General features: G+C 48.2%; 1 protein-coding gene across 5 annotated transcripts in view; it reads right to left on the reverse strand.

The window, feature by feature from the left end:
* ZNF808 (zinc finger protein 808) overlaps positions 1-19,603 on the reverse strand; it is a 44,162-nt gene extending 24,559 nt beyond the window's left edge. For 2 of the 5 annotated variants that reach the window (XM_055238806.2, XM_063615521.1), the window contains exons 1-2: positions 5,589-5,825; positions 273-374 (exon numbers count right to left, since the gene is read on the reverse strand). Coding sequence is in view for 1 of the 5 variants with exons in the window: in XM_055238807.2 (XP_055094782.1) it covers positions 19,522-19,584 (63 nt within the window). In the remaining 4 variants the exon portion in view is untranslated. Of the gene's footprint in view, positions 1-263; positions 375-5,588; positions 5,826-19,521 lie in introns of those variants that run through there. The other 3 variants (XM_063615520.1, XM_055238807.2, XM_063615519.1) reach the window with 3 other exon arrangements.
* Positions 19,604-20,586: the final 983 nt, after the last annotated feature.

Consider the following 20,586-nt stretch of genomic DNA (forward strand, 5'->3'; position numbering starts at 1 on the left):
TTTAACTCCAGCCTGGGCAACAAGAGCAAAACTCTGTCTCCATCGGAAAGGAAAGAAAAGAAAAGAACAGAAAAGGAAATAAAAGAAAATTAAACAAAAGAAAAGAAAGAAAACATACTACCTCAGAAGACAGAAAATGCATTTGCAAATTTTCTAAATAAATGTCCTAAGAAAAGAAAGGAAAGAAAATCTCTTTCTTTATTTTCAAAGGAGGAATTATACCTCTCATTTATTGGCTTGTTTGTTTGAGAGATAGGGTCTAGCTCACTCACCCAAGCTGGAGTGTGGTGGCAAAAACAGGGCTCACTGCAGCCTTCAACTCCCTGGCTCAAGTGATCCTTTCACCTTTTTCATCAAGCATTTGGAAGAGATATCTACAAAATATAAACACCAATACATTTCCAATTAAGTCCAGACAGTAAATCATACTGAAATGTGTAAATATGACACAAAAAACAATACTTATTTTGAACTTCCCAAACATGATCTTCAAAGTTTAGGAATACAAAAGGAGTAAGATTCTTTAATAAATAAAGGGCGATTACATGTACTTCAAATCATTTCTATGGAAGCCTATTTCCAATATGACAAAACACTGACAGGGCACAAACACATGTAAGCCTGAAGTAAGGAGTATTTTTCCACTGTGACCCTAAAATGTATCACAGTTTGCAAAAAACATATCACTGTCACATCAATGAAAAGTATATATTCTTCATATTTACACAATATCTACTGTACACAAATAAGTCCTAAAAGACCACACAATATACTATATTGGTAAATAATCCACAACAAGCTATGTAAGGGTAACCAAAATCAATGGAAGTTCTGTATTGTCAAATAATGGTAGCACAGAGAAGATAAGATTACAAAAATCAGCCAGGCGTGGTGGCGGATGCCTGTAGTCCCAGCTACTCAGGAGGCAGAGGCACAAGATTCACTTGAACCTGGGAAATCTGGGAGGCGGAGATTGCAGTGAGCCAAGATTGTGCCACTGCACTCCAGCCTGGGTGACACAGTGAGACTCCGTCTCAAAAAACAAAAAAGAAAATGTTAATACAACCTTTTTCTGAATACCTGTCATAAAATTACCTATATCCACGCAGAACAGGCACTTATTGAAATTAACAAGTGCAGTGTGTCACTTATATTACATATCATATACTGAAAAGCCATATGTGAAATCTTAAATATTAATTAGTAAACAATTCTAACTCATGATAAAACCAGCAAGCAAATAATAAGTACATTTATACAGCCTGCAGAATTCTAAACAATTCTCTCTCAAGAAAAAAGCCACAACTTCTACTTAACACCAGCACACACTATAAGAACTGAAATACATGTTAAGATCACTACCTTCTGATGTATGAGTTCAAGTAAATACACAGCATTAAAAGGAGTAAGAATTGACTAACAGTGTCAGAGGGTACAATTATGATGTCACAGGTACAGTTACGTAACACCAGGCAATACAGCAATTTTATATATATATGCATTGTCTGTAGTTATCTAGTTAACTGTGCATAAACTATAAAACATACAATGTATACTGGCAAAATTTATAAACTGAGATCACAGAAAACATTGTATAAAACAAATTGCATAATAAAAACATCAAAAACCTGATGTAGGCTCCCTGGTCTGAATATTTATATTGGCCAAAAGGGATGTTCAGAGTTCTTTTTTTTTTTTTTTTTTTTTTTTTTTTGTTGAGACAGAGTCTGGCTCTGTCCCCCAGGTTGGAGTGCAGTGGCACCATCTGGACTCACTGCAAGCTCCGCCTCCCGGGTTCACGCCATTCTCCTGCCTCAGCCTCCCGAGTAGCTGGGACTACAGGCGCCCACCACCACGCCCTGCTAATTTTTTTTGTATTTTTAGTAGAGACAGGGTTTCACTATGTTGGCCAGGATGGTCTCGAACTCCTGACCTCGTGATCCACCCACCTCGGCCTCCCAAAGTGCTAGGATTACTGGCTTGAGCCACCGCGCCCGGCCCAGAGTTCTTACTGTCCAATAGGATGTTCCTGCAGATGGTGGCTTTGAGAGAATTTGGTCATGGGTGTTGACTACACGTGAATAGGACTAGTGCTTTTATTTTTATTATTTATTTATTTATTTTTTTTGAGACGGAGTTTCCCTCCTGTTGCCCAGGCTGCAGTGCAATGGCACGATCTTGGCTTATCACAACCTTTGCCTCCCAGGTTCAAGCAATTCTCCTGCCTCAGCCTTCCGAGTAGCTGGGATTACAGCCACACGCCACCACACCTACACACTAATTTTGTAGTTTTATAGAGACTGGCTTTCTCTATATTGGTCAGGCTGGTCTCGAACCCCCGACCTCAGGTGATTCGCCCACATCAGCCTTCCAAAGTGCTGGAATTACAAGTGTGAGCCACCAAACATGGCCAGGACTACTGCTTTTATAAAGGGAGACATTAAAGAGCTGATTGCTATCTCTTTTTGTTTTTTGAGACCAAGTCACACTCTATCACTCAGGCTGCAGTGTAGTGGCATGATTCTCCTGCCTCAGCCTCCCGAGTAGATGGGACTACAGACGCATGCCACCATCCTTGGCTAATTTTTCTTTCTTTTTTTTTTGGGAGGAGGAGTCTCACTCTGTCACCCAGGCTAGAGTGCAGTAGTGCGATCAGGGCTCACTGCAACCTCTGCCTCCCAGCCGGGTCCAAGTAATTCTCCTGCCTCAGCCTCCAGAGTAGCTGAAATTAGAGGTGTGTGTCTACATGGCCAGCTAATTTTTGTATTTTTGGTAGAGACAGGGTTTCACCATGTAGGCCAGGTTGGTCTCGAACTCCTGACCTTCAGTGATTTGCTCCCAAAGTGCTGGGATTACAGGAATGAGCCACCATGCCCAACTTTGATGTTCCTTACTTTTTCTCTTTTTTTTTTTTTTTTGTCAGATAGGGTCTAGCTCTGTTGCCCAGCCTGGCATGCAGTGATGCAGTCTCAGCTCACTGCAACCTCTGCCTCCCGGGTTCAAGTAATTCTCCTGCCTCAGCCTCCCGAGTAGCTGGAATTACAGGTGTCTGCCACCATGCTTGGCTAATTTTTGTATTTTTTAGTAGAGATTGAGTTTCACTGTGTCGGCCAGGCTGGTCTTGAACTCCTGACCTCGTGATCCACCCACCTCTGTCTCCCAAAGTGCTGGGATTACAGGCGTGAGCCACCATGCCCTGATGTCCCTTTTAAAAACTACTATGGGCTGAGAGTGGTGGCTCACACCAGTAATCCCAGCACTTTGGGAGGCCCAGGCAGCGGATCACTTGAGTTCAGGAGTTAGAGACCAGCCTGGACTAACATGAAGAAACCTCATCTCTACTAAAAACACAAAATTAGCCAGGCGTGGTCGTGCATGCCTATAATCTCAACTACTCGGGAGGGTGAGGCAGTAGAATTGCTTGAAGCCAGGGAGCGGAGGTTGTGGTGAGCTGAGATCATGCCATCGCATACCAGCCTGGGCAAAAACAGCAAAACTCCCTCTCAAAAAAAAAAAGGGGGGGCTATGTAGGCCAGACGCGGTGGGCCATCCCTGTAATTGCACCTGTAATCCCAGTAATTTGGGAGGCCAAGGCAGGAGGATCCTTTGACCCCAGGATTTTGAGACCAGCCTGGCAAACACAGTGAAACCACGTTTCTACAAAAAAAATATATATATAAAAACTAGCTGGGCTTGGTGGCTCATGCCTCTGGAGGAGGGTCGCTTGAGCCCAAGAGGTAGAAGCTGCAGTTAGAGGAGATCACACCACTGCACTCCAGCCTGTGTGATACAGCCAGACCCTGTCTCAAAATCTTATTTAATTAATTAAATTGAAAGTATTATGTAATAACAGACAGCGACTTTTTTCCCACTTCACTACCCCACATCCTCCCAATCCTAGGAAAAGGGAAGACAGTGATTCACAACTGAATAAGTCACTTCCCTCTGGCAAATAGGGATTCCAAGTGGAACATAACCTCTGATGCCAAGATTTATAGAACGTACACGTCTCATAGACACCAATTTTAAAATTCTCAATCTGTATAATTTAAACAAGTTTTTAGTTATTAGATTATATACAAGGAAGTCAACATGTCACAAGTAATCATATCCAATGACTCACCCACTGATCTAAACCCAGTCTCTCGCCCCTTTTTTTCTTTTGAGACAAGGTCTCACCCTGTTGACCAGGCTGCAGTGTAGTGGCATGATCTCAGCTCACTGCAGCCTGGACCTCCTGAGCTCAAGTCATCCTCTCACCTTGGCCTCCATTCTCTCATTCTCCCCTTCTCTCTCTAGCTCTTGTTTTCTTTTCTTTCTCCCTGGGATTCTGCTCTTCATTTTGTACTCCTCTTCTGCTGTTTATCCCCTTCTTCCCTCTATTCCTTCTCTTCCACCTCTTCTGCTCCATCCTCGCAACTTATTTAACCTCTTATTGCTCCTTCTCCCCAATCTTTCAATCGTCCTCAATCTCCATCTATTTCTGCCTCTTCACCCATCTCTGCGCCTCCTCTGCTCTCCCTGTTAAATTCTCTCTTCCCTTATATACTCCCCTGTCCCCACCAGGTGTCCTCCCTGCTGTGGTTCTCCCTCGGTTCTCCTTGACACCAGCACCACTCTGCTCTGTCTGCCCTGGCTCCAAATCCCTCCCTCTCTCCCTCACTCTGATAAGCCTCCCTCTTTGCTGCCACCCCCCTACCTTGCCGTCCTTCATCTCTGTGTACATCTAGCTTTTCTCTACATTTCTCCAGTTGCTTTTCTCCTCCTGCTTTCCTAGGTTTTTTTGTTGCTTTTTTTTTCCACTTTTGCCATATCTTGGCATATCCCTCACCAATCCTCTATTTTGCCATCTGTTATGGGCCTTTCTTATTCTTTTTTTATCTGTCTCAGGTTTTCTACGGCTCTCTGTCTGTCTCCTGATCCCTTCGGCCCACACAGTCGCAGGAGGGTTTGGAGTAAGACGCCTGCATCCCGGAGGAGCGCGTTTTCCAGGGGCTGGAGCTCGGCAGGCAAGAAGACCCCGTGTTACAGGACAAGGCCCTGGGTCCTCCCTAACGCGGGTTCAATGGAAGCGGTGACTGCGGAGGGAAGACCTGGGGAGCAGCAGGCTCTGGCACGAGTAGGGAGGTGAAGGGGGGAACGGCGCCTTAGGAGAAGGATGGGGTCTGCAGGATCCCAGGACCTGGCAGAGGACGCGGCCTCCCCGGGACTGGGGCTGCGGCGCGGCGCTACAGGGGCCGACGAGGGGTGGCTGGGAGGCGCGCCCCGGGCAAGAATCCACCTCGTGGGTGAGGACTTTAAATAGCGCGGGGAGGGAGGAGTCAGAAGAAGGTTTTGAGCAGAAAAACTACGCAATAGAAAGTGTATACATTGCCCTATAGCAGACAGACCGGGGACGGGACCAGCCTCCAGACGACTTTAAACCCGAAAGGAAGCGACACCCGGCCTCTCACTGGGATGTCTCAATTTGCTCTGGGCGAAGGAAGACGGGCGAGAATTTCCAGGTCTGCGGGGACCCCACGTCCCAGGGACAGAAGCGGCGGGGACCTGGGAAGCGGAGACATAACGCAACACAGAGCAAAACTCACCGTGGCGATGTGACCTTCACTCCACCCGATCCGCTTCCGGGTTTGCGTTAATCTCCGCGCGCAGGACGGAAGCCAGGCCTGGGCGGGAGGAGGGAGGAGGTGGGCGGGGCCTGGGCGAGGTACCGGCGGGGCGCGAGGCGGTGAGACCTTGCCCTTTAGAACGGGCAAAGGGCGGGGCCGGGGCGGGACCTGCGCTTCTTTCAGCCTGGCTCCCAGCGTCTCTGTTTTCAGGTTGTGGAGGCGAGAGCGCCAGAAAGTCTGAGGCATGATTCCAAAGCCCTGAAATTGTCTGGAACCGGGATGCAAACTAGAATGTGAAATGCAAAGCCCTGCCTGGGCGGCACGTAAGATGTCATGCTGACGGCCCACGGAACAGAATAGAAATCCTCTCCCTTTCTGTCACCATTCCCTCGGGAGGGGGAGTCCACCCTGAGCTCAGCTTCAGAGACTTCCTTAAAGCCACCGCCAGGGGTGCGGGACGGAGTGCTTAGGCCAGGGAGGAGTGAGGTCACCACCTGCTGCTTAAAAACAGCAGAGGCGCGGGGGCGGGAGCCTCAGGTCCCAGCTACTCAGGAAGCAACGGAGAGAATCGCTGAGCCTGGGGTTCCAAGCCAGCCTGGGCGACAAAGTAACACCCACTGCGGCAGGTCTCCCTTCCTAGTCTCTCTCTCTTTCCCCTTTTTTTTTTTTTTGGAGACAGAGTCTCACTCTGTCGCCCAGGCTAGAATGCAGTGGCGTGATTCCAGCTCACTACAACTTCCGCCTCCTGGGTTCAAGCGATTCTCCTGCCTCAGCCTCCCGAGTAGCTGGGACTACCGCATGCCCAGTTAATTTTGTATATTTAGTAGAGACAGGGTTTCACCATGTTAGCCAGGCTGATCTCGAACTCCCGACCTCAGGTGATCCGCCCACGTCGGCCTCCCAAAATGCTGGGATTACAGGCGTGAGCCACCGCGCCCGGGCCTTTTCCCTTTTAAGAAAAAAAAAAAACTTTTTTAAATAAAATTTTTTGATGGTGTGACAGGGATCCAACATTACTCTTTTCCATGTGGATATCCAGTTAGTTGTCCCAGCACTTTTGTGGAAGAGATCTAAATTACTTTCATTATTATTATTATTATTGAGACAGAGTATTTCTCTGTTGCCCAGGCTGGAGTGCAGTGGCGAGATCTCAACTCAATGCAGCCTCTGCCTCCTGGGTTCAAGCGATTCTCCTGCCTCAGCCTCGGGAGCAGCTGGCATTACAGGCGCCCGCCACCATGCCCAGTTAATTTTTGTATTTTTCGTAGAGATGGGGTATCACCACGGTGACCTGGCCGGTATCGAACTCCTCACTTTAAGTTATTTGCCTGCGTCAGCCTCCCAAAGTGCTGGGATTACATGCGTGAGCCAACATGCCTGGCCCAAGAAATATTCTTTACTTTGCTTTTTAAACGTTGACAAAATATAATTGAAAACTAAAAGATATTCTCCCAAATGGGAAATCATCTCCACGATAACAGAGAAAGAAATAAAAACCATTTTGTTAATACATAAGCCTTAGGGCCGGGCACGGGGGCTCACGCTTGTAATCCCAGCACTTTGGGAGGCCGAAGCGGGCGGATCACGAGGTCAGGAGATGGAGACCACGGTGAAACCCCGTCTCTACTAAAAGTACAAAAAAATTAGCCGGGTGTGGTGGCGTGCACCTGTGTCCCAGCTGCTGGGGAGGCTGAGGCAGGAGAATGGCGTGAACCCGGGAGGCGGAGCTGGCAGTGAGCCGAGATAGCACCACTGCACTCCAGCCTGGGTGACAGAGCAAGACTCCGTCTCAAAAAAAAAAAAAAAAAAATCAGCCGGGCGTGTTGGCGGGCGCCTGTAGTCCCGGCTACTCGGAGAGGCTGAGGCAGAAGAATGGCGTGAACCCTGAAGGCGAGCTTGCAATGAGCCGAGATCCTACCACTGCACTCCAGCCTGGGCGACAGAACGGGATTCCATCTCAAATAAATCAATAAATCAATAAGCCTTAGACCAGAATGTGATGGGAAATAGAGGCAAACAGCTAAGAGGTTGAAAAGAGAGAAAGAAACTTCACTGTTCTATACAACCCATTAAGTACATGTTTTCAAGATAAACATTAATCAGTCCTCAGGGAAGAGGACTTGACAACAGCCTTGGTCACACATAGTTCATCCCGGCTCTACTTGGTAATGGAGGTGACCATCTGTGTCAGCTAACTAGCTTCATCCCGTGCAGGGGAAGAAACCCTAACCCGTGTCTTTTTGGCAAGTGTGAGTTTCACAACATGGCGACAGGTGCCCTCTCTGATGAGGCTCCTGCAATCCAACAGAAACTGACGTCAGCAGTAAATAATAAAATTTAAAATACATGATTAAGTAGAGAGTTAATGTGAACACAACGCTTGAAGAAAGCCACCTGGAAACATCAAATCCAAATGAATGGGATCAGCGTTCCAAAGTAGAAACGTTAACGTTTCACATATAGGGAAAGACACAGAAGCTTTAGCAGAATCACCACATTTTTCATTCAAGACCAGTGCATAGGGTGCAGCAACTTGATTGGTGATAGATTGATACACAATGCTCTGAGGAGGTCTTATCGCTGGGGCTGCTTAGTCTTCCTGATTTTTTTTTATTTTTATTGCTATTTATTTATTTTGAGATGAAGTATTGCTCTGTCGCCAGGCTGGAGTGCAGTGGCGCAATCTCGGCTCACCGCAACCTCCGATTCCCTAGTCTCGTGGCTCAGCCTCCAGAATAGATGGTACTAGAGGCATGCACCAACATGCCCAGCTAATTTTTGTATTTTTATTAGGGACGGGGTTTCACCATGTTGGCCAGTATGATCTCTGTCTCCTGACCTCGTGATCTGCCAGCCTCAGTCTCCCGAAGTGCTGGGATGACAGGCGTGAGCCACTGTGCAAGGCCAGTTTTCCAAATTATTTACAGGAAAACTCTTAGAAGTTGCGCCTGCATTCCACTGGACTCTGGTTGCATGACCACATTCCTCCCAAGGCTCAGAATTATTTAAATGTCCATTGCTTTAAATTGGAATCACTTGATGTTTGAATAATTTAATTTCCTACTGAGATACAAGTACTATCTCTGTTGTTGTTTCCCTTTCAAACAGAGCTCCCAAGTCCTTCGGAAATACATGGCTGGGTCATTAAGCTAAAAAACAGTTTAGTTCTTTTCTAAAAAATTCCACTTCTAGTCGAGTGCGGTGGCTCACACCTGTAATCCCAGCACTTTGGGAGGCAGAGGCGGGCGGATCGCCTGAGGTCAGGAGTTTGAGGCCAGTCTGACCAACACGGAAAAACCCTTCTCTACTAAAAATACGAAATTACCGAGCTGCAATCCCAGCTACTCGGGAGGCTGAGGCAGGAGAATCGCTTGAATCCGGGAGGCGGAGGCTGCAGTGAACGGAGATCACGCCATTCCACTCCAGCATGGACTACAAGCTCGAAACTCTGTCTCAAAAAACATACCGCTTCAGAAGACAGAGAAAATTCATTTACACATTTTCTAAATAAATATCCTAAGAAAAGAGACTACAGGAAAGAAAATCTCTTCCTTAATTTTTGAAGGAGGAATTATGCCTCTCACTTATTTGCTTGTTTGTTTGAGACAGGGTCTAGCTCTGTCATCCAAGTTGGAGTGTGCTGGTGAGATCAGAGCTCAGTGCAGCGTCCAACTCCCTGGCTCAAGTGATGTTTTCTTTTTTTTCTTTTTCTTTTCTTTTCTTTTTTTTTTTTTTTTTTGAGACTGGGTTTCGCTTTTGTTCCCCAGGCTGGAGTGCAATGGCTCGATCTCGGCTCACCAAAACCTCCGCCTGCCGGGTTCAAGCAATTCTCCTGCCTCAGCTTCCTGAGTAGCTGGGATTACAAGCATGGGCCACTATGCTCGGCTAATTTTTTTGTGTTTTTAGTACAGACGGAGTTTCTCCTTGTTGGTAAGGCTGGTCTCGAACTCCCGACCTCAGGTGATCTGCCCGTTTCAGCCTCCCAAAGTGCTGGGATTACAGGCGTGAGCCACCGTGCCCGGCTTCAAGTGATGTTCTCATCTCAGTGCCCCGAGCAGCTGAGAACACAGGGGTGCGCCACCATATCTCGCTGATTTTTCTTTTATTTTTAGTAGAGACGAGGTCTCACTATTATGCCCTGGCTGATCACACACTCCTGGGCTCAAGCAATCCTCCTGCCTCGGCCTCTCAAAGTGCTGGGATGACAGGTGTGACCCACTGCTCCGAGTTCTGGCTTTATTTCCATGGAATATGAAATTTTCCTCCACCTTCTGTGTATAATAGGCAATTTTCCATGTCACCTTTCTATTTCCATTATCCACTCAAACAACCCAGGACCTTGCTTAGTTTACTAAGCCATTCTAATTCTCAGTCCCCTTTGTAAGCAGCACCACTCCACCCCTTTACCGAGGTACCTGCCCCTGTCCCCCGCCCTGCCCCACCCAGCCTGAGGGGAGCTCGCCCCGCCTGCAGGACACGCGACTCTACCTGCTGAAAAAAGGCGCTTTGCATTAAAACCATTTTCAACTTCAGAGAAAAAACGATTCAGCGTTCAGTACAGTTGGCCCACTACAATATGTTGTTTTTAACTTCGATTGTTTGAAATGCTAACTTAAAACGGGCAGGAAGCATCCCTGTGATATTAGGGGTAATATCACGGCACATCAGAAACAATCCACCAATTAGAACCCGGGGGATCCAGTCCTGGAGGTCAAGGATGACAGCAGGTCACATCATGGACCCAGCTGAGGAGAGAGCCCTGACCCATCGCCGCCAAGCCCTGCCCTTAAGAACAACACCCCATTTCAGGTCCCGCCCCCAACGAGGATAAGCCTCTGGCCCCGCCCCGTCCCGCTGTCCAGCGCGGCCTCCAAGCAGCCTCCTCCCTCTTGCCCCACCCCAGGCCCCGCCCCCACCGTCTAACCAGGCCCTTCCCCCAAAGTGATTTCAAATGCATTACCAAGTCAGATACAAACTATCTCCCTTTATTGGTCTCCTTTTTCAGAATTTACCAGATATCTGTGCACATTAACGTATGTATTTCACATTTTGTTTCTCTGATCTGGTCCACAAAGAGCTGACATCCAGATGTAGCCCCTGAACCATCCAGGATGCCCAGCAGCAATGACACCAAGGGGCCCACACCCCGTGTCCATCCATGTCTGGGTGTGAGCCCCTTCCACGACCATGCCCAGTGGAGTCTCTTAAGAAGTTCTTGTCACTGGGTCACAGGAGATGGAATCTCAGAGCAGATGAGAGGAACTGAGAAAAGGCGTGGGTGAGTGCGAGTGAGCCTGTCAGGCGGGACGCTTCAGACTCAGAAAAGACTGGCTACTACAATACCTGGCATTTCAGAAAGGAAAGAGACAGATTAATCCACCGAGGAGTATCACTTCACCTGAGGAAGAGCCGCCCTGGCTCCTTTTCTTTCCTCTTCTTGTGATACCCTACCTTGTTTGTTTGTTTGTTTGGTTGGTTGGTTTTGAGACGGAGTCTCTCTCTGTCGCCCAGGCTGGAGTGCAGTGGCACGATCTCCGCTCACTGCAACCTCTGCCTCCCGGGTTCACGCCCTTCTCCTGCCTCAGCCTCCTGAGTAACTGGGACTACAAGCGCCCGCCACCACGCCGGGCTAATGTTTTATATATTTTTTTAGTAGAGACGGGGTTTCACCGTGTTAGCCAGGATGTTCTCAATCTCCTGACCTCGTGATCCGCCCGCCTCGGCCTCCCAAAGTGCTGGGATTATAGGCGTGAGCCACCGCGCCCGGCTACCCTACCTTATTTTAACCTAAGTGACTCTCCTAGCAGAGAGAGCCGGACAGACTCCATTTTAGCTTCTTCACTTGCAACGCCCTTTATCCCCCTTAAGGGAATAAATAGCGCAAACTGACTCCAAGCACATCCAGGAATGCACCTGCTGATAAGATATTCAGGCAGGCTGTACCAGCAGCCCCTGGGAATGTGCTCGGTGGAAGGTACCTAAAAGCCGCTGCATTTATCTCTTAGTGATAGTTCAAGCCCCTGCGCCTGGAACTGTTTATTTTTCTGTAACTATCTCTGCAACCATTAATTTTTTACTTTTTGCCTATTCTGCTTCTGTAAAATTGCTTCAGCTAGGCTATCCCCTCCCTTTCTTAGACCAAGGTATAAAAGAAAATCTAGCCCCTTCTTCAGGGCTGAGAGAATTTTGAGCGTTAAGCCATCTCTTGGTCGCCAGCTAATAAAGGACTCCTGAATTCGTCTGTAAATATGGTGTTTCTCTAACTCATCCTCTTACAACATTCTGAGCTTCTGCCTCATGTAACACGAGTCTTTAGAAATCAATCCTGTATGTGAAAAATGAAGGGGGCCTGCCCCTCCACACCTGCGGATATTTCTCGTCAGGTGGAGATGAGAGACTGAGAAAAGAAGACAGAGAGACAAACTATAGAGAAAAAACAGTGGGCCCAGGGGACCAGCACACTTAGCACGCGAGGAGCTGCACCGGAGCTGATCTCTGAGTTCCCTCGGTATTTACTGATGACTATTTTTACTATCTTCGCAAGGGGAGTGCGGCAGGGCAACAGGGTGATGGTGAGGAGAATGTCAGCAGGGAAACATATAAGCAAAGGAATCTGTATCATTAATAAGTTTAAGGAAATGTACGGTGCCTGGATTGTGGGGAAAAGAAAGAGAGATGAGATTGTTACTATGTCTATGTAGAAAAGGAAGACATAAGAAACTCCATTTTGATCTGTACTAAGGAAAATTGTTTCTGCTTTGAGAGGCTATTAACCTGTAACTATAGTCCCAACCCTGTGCTACAGAAACATGTGCTGTAATGAATCAAAGTTTAATGGATTTAGGGCAGTGAGGACGTGCCTTGTTTTGTTTTGTTTTGTCTTTTTTTTTTTTTTTTTTTTTGAGACGGAGTCTCGCTCTGTCGCCCAGGCTGGAGTGTAGTGGCGCGATCTCGGCTCACTGCAGGCTCTGCCCCCCGGGGTTCACGCCATTCTCCTGCCTCAGCCTCCCGCGTAGCTGGGACTACAGGCGCCTGCCACCTCGCCCGGCTAGTTTTTTGCATTTTTTAGTAGAGACGGGGTTTCACCGTGTTAGCCAGGATGGTCTCGATCTCCTGACCTTGTGATCCGCCCGCCTTGGCCTCCCAAAGTGCTGGGATTACAGGCGTGAGCCATCGCGCCCGGCCTTGTTTTGTTTTTTCTAAGGGAGAATATCATTTTGTTATCGAGGCTGTAATGCAGTAGCATGATCTCGGCTCACTGCAACCTCTGCCACCCAGGTTCAAGTGATTCTCCTGCCTCAGACTCACGAGTAGCTGTAATTACAGGCGCCCGCCACCACGCCCAGCTAATTTTTGTATTTTTAGTAGAAACGCGGTTTCACCATGTTGGTCAGACTGGTCTCAAACTCCTGACATTGTGATCCGCCTGCCTCAGCCTCCCAAAGAGCTGGGATTACAGGCTTGAGTCACCATGCTTGGCCAGGATGTGCCTTGTTTTTTGTTTTTTGTTTTTTGTTTTGAGACGGAGTCTCGCTCTGTTGCCCAGGCTGGAGTGCAGTGGCGCGATCTCGGCTCACTGCAAGCTCCGCCTCCCGGGTTCATGCCATTCTCCTGCCTCAGCCTCCTGAGTAGCTGGGACTACAGGCGCCCGCCACCACTCCCGGCTAATTTTTTGTATTTTTAGTAGAGACGGGGTTTCACCGTGGTCTCGATCTCCTGACCTCGTGATCCGCCCGCCTCAGCCTCCCAAAGTGCTGGGATTACAAGCGTGAGCCACAGCGCCCGGCCTGTGCCTTGTTAACAATATGTTTGCAGGCAGTATGCTTGGTAAAAGTCGTCGCCATTCTCCAATCCCAATTAACCAGGGACACAATGCACTGCAGAAAGCCGCAGGGACCTCTGCCCAAGAAAGCCTGGGTATTGTCCAGGTTTCCCCCCACTGAGACAGCCTGAGATATGGCCTCGTGGGAAAGGAAAGACCTTACCATCCCCCAGCCCAACACCGGTAAAGGGTCTGTGCTGAGGAGGAGGAGTAAGAGGGAGGCCTCTTCGCAGTTGAGAAAAGAGGAAAGCTTCTGTCTCCTGCTCCTCCCTGGGAATGGAATGTCTCCCTTAAAGCTGACCATTCCCATTGGTTCTATTCTGAGATAGGAGAAAAGAGCCCGGTGGGTGGAGGCGAGATATGCTGGCAGCAATACTGCTCTGTTACTCTTTCCTACACTGAAATGTTTGGGTAAAGAAAAACATAAATCTACCCTATGTGCACATCCAGACACAGTACCTTTCCTTGAACTTATTCATGACACAGATTCCTTTGCTCACATGTTTTCCTGCTGACCTTCTCCCCCACCTGTTGCCCTGCTACACTCCCCTCGCTAAGACAGTAAAAATAATGATCAATAAATACTGAGGGAACTCAGAAGCTGGCGCCGATGTGGGTCCTCCCTATGCTGAGTGCCGGTCCCCTGGGCCCACTGTCCTTTCTCTATACTTTGTCTCTGTGTCTTATTTCTTTTCTCAGTCTCTCATCCCACCTGACAAGAAATACCCACAGGTGTGGAGGGGCTGGCGCCCTTCACTGGGTGTGCACGTAGGCAAGATTTATGTTTCACTTTACACAAGCATTTCAGTGTAGCAAAGAGTCACAGAGCAGTATTGCTGCCAGAATATCTCACCTCCAGCCATAGAGCGGTTTTCTCCTATCGCAGAATAGAACCAATGGTCAACTTTACACCAAGACATTCCATTCCCAGGACGAGCAGGAGACAGAAGTCTTTTTATCTCAACTGCAAAGAGGCCTCCCTCTTTCACTCCTCCTCCTCAGCACAGACCCTTCAAGGGTGTCAGGCTGGGGGATATAAGGTCCTTCCTTTTCCACAAGGCCATATCTCAGGCTGTCTCAGTGGGGGGACACCTTGGACAATACCCAGGCTTTCTCAGGCAGAGGTCTCTGAGGCTTTCCACAGTGCATTGTGTCCCTGGTTAACCGAGAATGGAGAATGGCGATGACTTTTACCAAGCATACTGCCTGCAAACATATTGTTAACACGGCACATCCTACACAGCCCTAAATCCATTAAACCTTGATTCAATACAGCACATGTTTCTGTGAGAACAGGGTTGGGGCTAAAGTTACAGATTAATAGCATCTCAAAGCAGAACAATTTTTCTTAGTACAGATCAAAATGGAGTTTCTTATGTCTCCCTTTTCTACGAAGACACAGTAACATTCTAATCTTTCTTTTCCCCACAAAAAAAAAAAAAAGATGAGATTTCATGTTAGAAATGACTCACTCCCTTCCTTGGGCAAAAACAAACACGGGAGACCTCACCCTGTAGAAAGATTGTCCTCTGCTGCCCACTGTACCAGCGATCATTCAGAGATAAGAAACTACCACAGGAAGACCTACGAGTGTATATTTGACCCTGGTCTTCAGATCTCACTCTCCTCCTAGAAAACCCCTACACACGAGGCAGCAGTGGGGAGCTGGGCTGGATTGATCTCTCCTTCAGGGCACAGACTCATCCCTCATCAATCCCCATCTGGAGGACAGCCCCTCACCTCTCTGTGGATCACAGGCTGAGCTCAGCCCTCAGAAATGGAGGACACAGAGCTTCGATGCTCAATGCTGCACACAGATGACAAGAACCTGCGCCACTGCAGGTGTTACTGAGGGTGGGTTCCATCCCATCAGAATAAGAATCCCTGCTAAAGCAGCACAAAAGCTCTATTTGCAAAATGCCTCTAGACTCTAATGTGAAGCCAGGGTTGAGCTCCACTCAGAGGGGGCGAGTCCAGCACAGCCCCATGTTCTGGCTCTGCCCTCCCCTTGGGGCCTTGTTCTCACCAGGATCCAGACAGTGGATGACAAAGGCACAAAAGTAATCACACAGAACAGGCAAGACAGACCAGAGGTGGTGTGAGGGTTGGGCTGTGTGAAAGGAAAATAAATTTGGGGCCCCCAAATCACTAAGCAAAAGGGAAAAGTCAAGCTAGGAACTGCTTAGGGAACCAGACTCCCCTTCTTTCAAAGTCACTGCTCTGCTCCCTGACATACATGCGTATCTCCTTTGGCAACGCTAATCAGAAACTCAAAAGAAGGACCCAGCACAGTGGCTCAGGACTGTAATCACAGCACTTTGGGAGGCCAAGGCAGGCAGATCTCTTGGGGTGAAGGGATCGAGACCAGCCCGGCCAATATGGTGAAAGCCCATCTCTACTAAAAATACAAAAATTGTCTGACCATAGTGGTGTGCACCTGTAGTCCCAGCTACTTGGGAAGCTGAGGCAGGAGAATCACTTGAATGCAGGAGGCAGAGGTTGGAGTGAGCCGAGATCCTTCCACTGCACTCCAGCGTGGGCCACAGAGCGAGACTTCATCTCAAAAGAAAAACAAAACAAAACAAAAAAACCTCAAAGATTGCAACCATTTGTGCCTCACTTATCTGTGACCTGGAAGCCCCCTCCCTGCTTCAAGTCTCCCTGGCTTTGTTTAAAGTTGTCCCGCCTTCCCAGACCAAACCAATGTTCATCTTAACATGTATTGATTGATATCTCATGTCTCCCTAAAAATGTATAAAATTAAGCTGTGCCCTATCCACCTTGGGCACATGTCAGCCAGGACTTCCTGAGGCTGTGCCATGGGTGTGTCCTCAACCTTGGCAAAATAAACTTTCTAAATTAACAGAGATCTGTCTGAGAAGTCCTGGGTTCACAGCTGCAGTGTCAAATGGGGGGCTGGCTGAGGGGACAGAGAGTCCTAGCCAGAGGGACAGCTCAAGCGAAGGCCCTGAGACAGGAGCAATCTCAGTCCCAGGAAGAGGAAAGCGGCCCGTGTGGGTGGAGCAGTGGAAGAAAGGAGGGCACAGGTAGGAGATGAGGTTAGAGAGGTCCTGGGGGCACAGATCCGTAGGGACAAGGTCTTCAAACATTTTCCTCCCACAACCAAAAAGAATATTGAAAGCCAACTCCGATCCCAGGTACTCGAGAGGCTGAGGCAGGAGAATCGCTTGAACCCGGGAGGTGGAGGTTGCAGTGAGCCGAGATCGCACCACTGCACTCCAGCCTGGGCCACAGAGAGAGACTCAGTCTCAAAAACAAACAAGCAAACTGAGCACTATACTCTCGAGAAGAAAAGCCACACACTGTATTTTGTCAGTCATTTCAGGGGTCAGTGTCACTCTGACTGAGCCTTTCTGGTCTTATTCCTCACCTCTATGTTACAGGTGGGCTTACTGAGGCTCACAGCGGAAGACATTTCACCAAGTTATTCTGAGAAGCTCTGAGGTGAGTAGAAAGGAGGTGTGGCTGATTCCCATGAGATGGCCTGGAAGGCCCAATAGGCTGCCTTGGTTTTCCTCCTCTAGAAAATTCCAAGACAATCTGGGAGTGGTGGCTCAGCCCAGTAATCCCAGCACTTTGGGAAGTTGAGGCAGGCAGGTCATTTGAGCCCAGAAGTTTGAGACCATCCTGGGCAACATGGTGAAACCCCATCTCTACCAAAAATACAAAATTTAGCCAGGTGTCGTGGCACACCTCTGTGGTCCGAGCTACTTGGGAGGCTGATGCAAGAAGATCACTTGCACATGGGAGGCAGAGGCTGCAGTGATGCAAGATTGTGCCACTGCATTCCAGCCAGGGTGACAGAGTGACACTCTATCTCACAAAGAAACAAGAAAAAAGCAAAGTTCCAGGACTGTCTTTTATATACCTGAGCAAAAACAACTTCTTTTATGATCTAAGGTTCTGATGACATCAATGCCAGACATGTAATTACTCCCAGAAAATCAAAGAAATATGTTCAAAATATACATAATTGTGAACACATAGCTACAAGTGTTTAAAACACTGAAAAAGAGGGAGCTGTAGAAATGAGATCGGAGCAGGCCAGGCTTGGTGGCTCATGCCTGCAATCCCAGCACTGTGGAAGGCCAAGGTGGACGAATCACAAGGTCAGGGGTTCAACCAGCCTGACCAATATGGTGAAACCCCATCTCTACTAAAAATACAAAATAATTAGCCAGGCGTGGCATCAAATGCCTGCAATCCCAGATACTCAGGAGGCTGAGGCAAAAGAATTGCCTGAAGCCAGAAGACAGAGGGGCAGGGAGCTGAGATCCTGCCACTGCAATCCAACCTGGGCAACGGAGCGAGACTCCATCTCAAAAAAGTGCAGAGTCCAGCTGGGCTGGCTGTCTCCCATCTGGAATGCCAGCAATTTGGGAGGCCAAGATGGGAGGATCACTGGAGGCCAGTATATCAAAGCTATAGTGAGCTATGATTGCACCAATGAACTCCAGCCTAGACAACAAAATAAAAATACAATATAAAAAATAAGGCCGGACACAGTGGCACACGCCTTTGATCCCAGCACTTAGGCAGTCCAAGACAGGCAGATCACGAGGTCAGGAGTTTGAGAACAGCCTAACCAACATGATGGAGCCCCATCTCAACTAAAAATACAAATATTAGCTGGGTGTGGTGATGCATACCTGTAGTCCCAGCAACTCAGGAGGCTGAGGCAGAAGAATTGCTTGAAACTGGCAGGCGGAGGTTGTAGTGAGCTGAGATCGTGCCACTGCACTCCAGCTTTGGTGACTGAGCGAGACTCCATCTTTAAATAAATAAATAAATACATACATACATACATACATACATACATACAGTGACCCATGCCTATCATTCAGGCTCTTTGGCAGGCTAAAGTAGGGATTAGTTGAGCCGAGGAGTTTGAGGCTGCTGTAAACTCTGAATTGTGCCATTGTACTCCAGAACTAAGCCACAGAGTAATACCTTCTCTCTCTCTTTTCCTTTGAGACAGACTCTCACTCTGTCTCCCCGGCTGGGGTGCAGTGGCACAATTGCAGCGTACGGTAACCTCCACCTCCCAGGTTCAAGTGATTCTCCTGCCGCAGCCTCTTGAGTAGCTGAGATTACAGGCATGCGCCACCATACCCAGCTAATTGTTGTATTTTTAGTGGAGATGGGGTTTCACAATGTTGGCCAGGCTGGTCTCGAACTCCTGACCTCAAGTGATCTACCTGCCTTGGATTCCCAAAGTGCTGGTATTACAGGTGTGAGCCACCACATTAGGACCAACATTCTGTCTCTTAAGAAAAAAAAAAGCCACGCGGTGGCTCATGCCTGTAATCCCAGCACTTTGGGAGGCCGAGGCGGGTGGATCACGAGGTCAGGAGATCGAGACCACGGTGAAACCCCGTCTCTACTAAAAATACAAAAAATTAGCCGGGCACGGTGGCGGGCGCCTGTAGTCCCAGCTACTCGGGAGGCTGAGGCAGGAGAATGGCGTGAACTCGGGAGGCGGAGCTTGCAGTGAGCCGAGATCGCGCCACTGCACTCCAGCCCGGGCTACAGCGAGACTCCGTCTCAAAAAAAAAAAAAAAAAAAAGAAAAAGAAAAAAAAAGTTTGGAGACAGACATCTTCATCTACCAGTGTGGCTTCAAATGCATTACCAAATCAGATACAAAATACCTCCCCTTATTAGTCTCCTTTTCCAGAATTTACCAGATATCTGTGCACATTAACATATGTGTTTCATATGTAGTTTCTCTGATTTGGTCCACAAAGAGCTGATATCCAGATGTGGCCCCTGAACAATCCAGGCTGCCCAGCAGCACTGACATCAACGGGCCCACACCCCATGTTTATCCATGTCTGGGTGTGAGCCCTTCCCAGGACCATGCCCAGTGGAGCCTCTTCCCAAGTTCATCTCACTGGGTCACAGGAGATGGAATCTCAGAGCAGCTGAGAGGAACTGAGGGCAGGCATGGGTGAGTGCAAGCGAACGTGTCAGGCAAAATGCTTCAGACTCAGAAAAGACTGGCTACTACAATACCTGGCATTTCAGAAAGGAAAGAGACAGATTAATCCAGGGAGGAGTATCACTTCACCTGAGGAAGAGTCATGCCTGGCTCCTTTCCTTTCCTCTTCTGAGCTGCTTCCTCACGTAACATGAGTCTTTAAAATCAATCCTGTACGTAAAAAAAAGTAAGACGTCATGTTAGAAATGACTCACTCGGTTCCTGTGATAAAAACACATGAACGAGGAGATGTCACCCTGTAGAAAGAAGTCCCCCACTGCCCACTGCACCAGAGATCATGCAGAGATAAGAAAGTCCCACAGGAAGACCTATCAGTGCATGTTTGACCCCGGTCTTCAGATCTCACTCCCCTCCTGGAGAAGCCCCCACACACGAGGCAGCAGCGGGGAGCTGGGCTGGACTGATCTCCCCTTTAGGGCACAGACTCGTCCCTGATCAAACCCCCGCACCAAAAAAAAAACCAAAAAAAAAAAGTGGTCCGGGCATCTACTGGGGAAGCTGAGGCAGGAGAATCACTTGAACCCAGGAGGCAGAGATTGCAGTGACCTGACATCGTGCCATTTCACTTCAGCCTGGGCAACAAAACGAGACTTCATCTCAAAAAAAAAAAAAAAAAAAAAAAAACAGGAACTCAAAAGATTGCAACTATTTGTGCCTCATTTCTCTGTGACCTGGAAGCCCCCTCCTTGCTTCAAGTCTTCCTGCCTTTGTTTAAAGTTGTCCCAACTTCCCAGACCAAACCAATGTACTTCTTACATATATTGATTGATGTCTCATGTTTTCATAAAATGTATAAAATTAAGCTCTGCCCCTACCACCTTGGGCAAAATAAACTTTCTAAATTAACTGAGATCTCTGTAAGATTTTCTGGTTTCACAGCTGCAATGTCAAATGGGGGCTGTGGGAAATCACAAAGGAGACCCAGAGAAGATGATATCAGAACACGGACCTAGGAAAGAAAGGCTGCTTGTCATTTGCAGCTGAGGGGCAGAGTCCTAGGCAGAGGGACAGCTCAAGTGAAGGCCCTGAGACAGGAGCAACCTCAGCCCCAGGAAGAGGAAAGTGACCCGTGTGGCTGAGATGAGGGCACAGGTAGGAGATGAGGTCGGAGAGGTCCTGGGGGCACAGACCCAT

The sequence above is a fragment of the Symphalangus syndactylus genome, chromosome 13, assembly GCF_028878055.3.
Source record: "Symphalangus syndactylus isolate Jambi chromosome 13, NHGRI_mSymSyn1-v2.1_pri, whole genome shotgun sequence".
Taxonomy (NCBI): Eukaryota; Metazoa; Chordata; class Mammalia; order Primates; family Hylobatidae; genus Symphalangus; species Symphalangus syndactylus.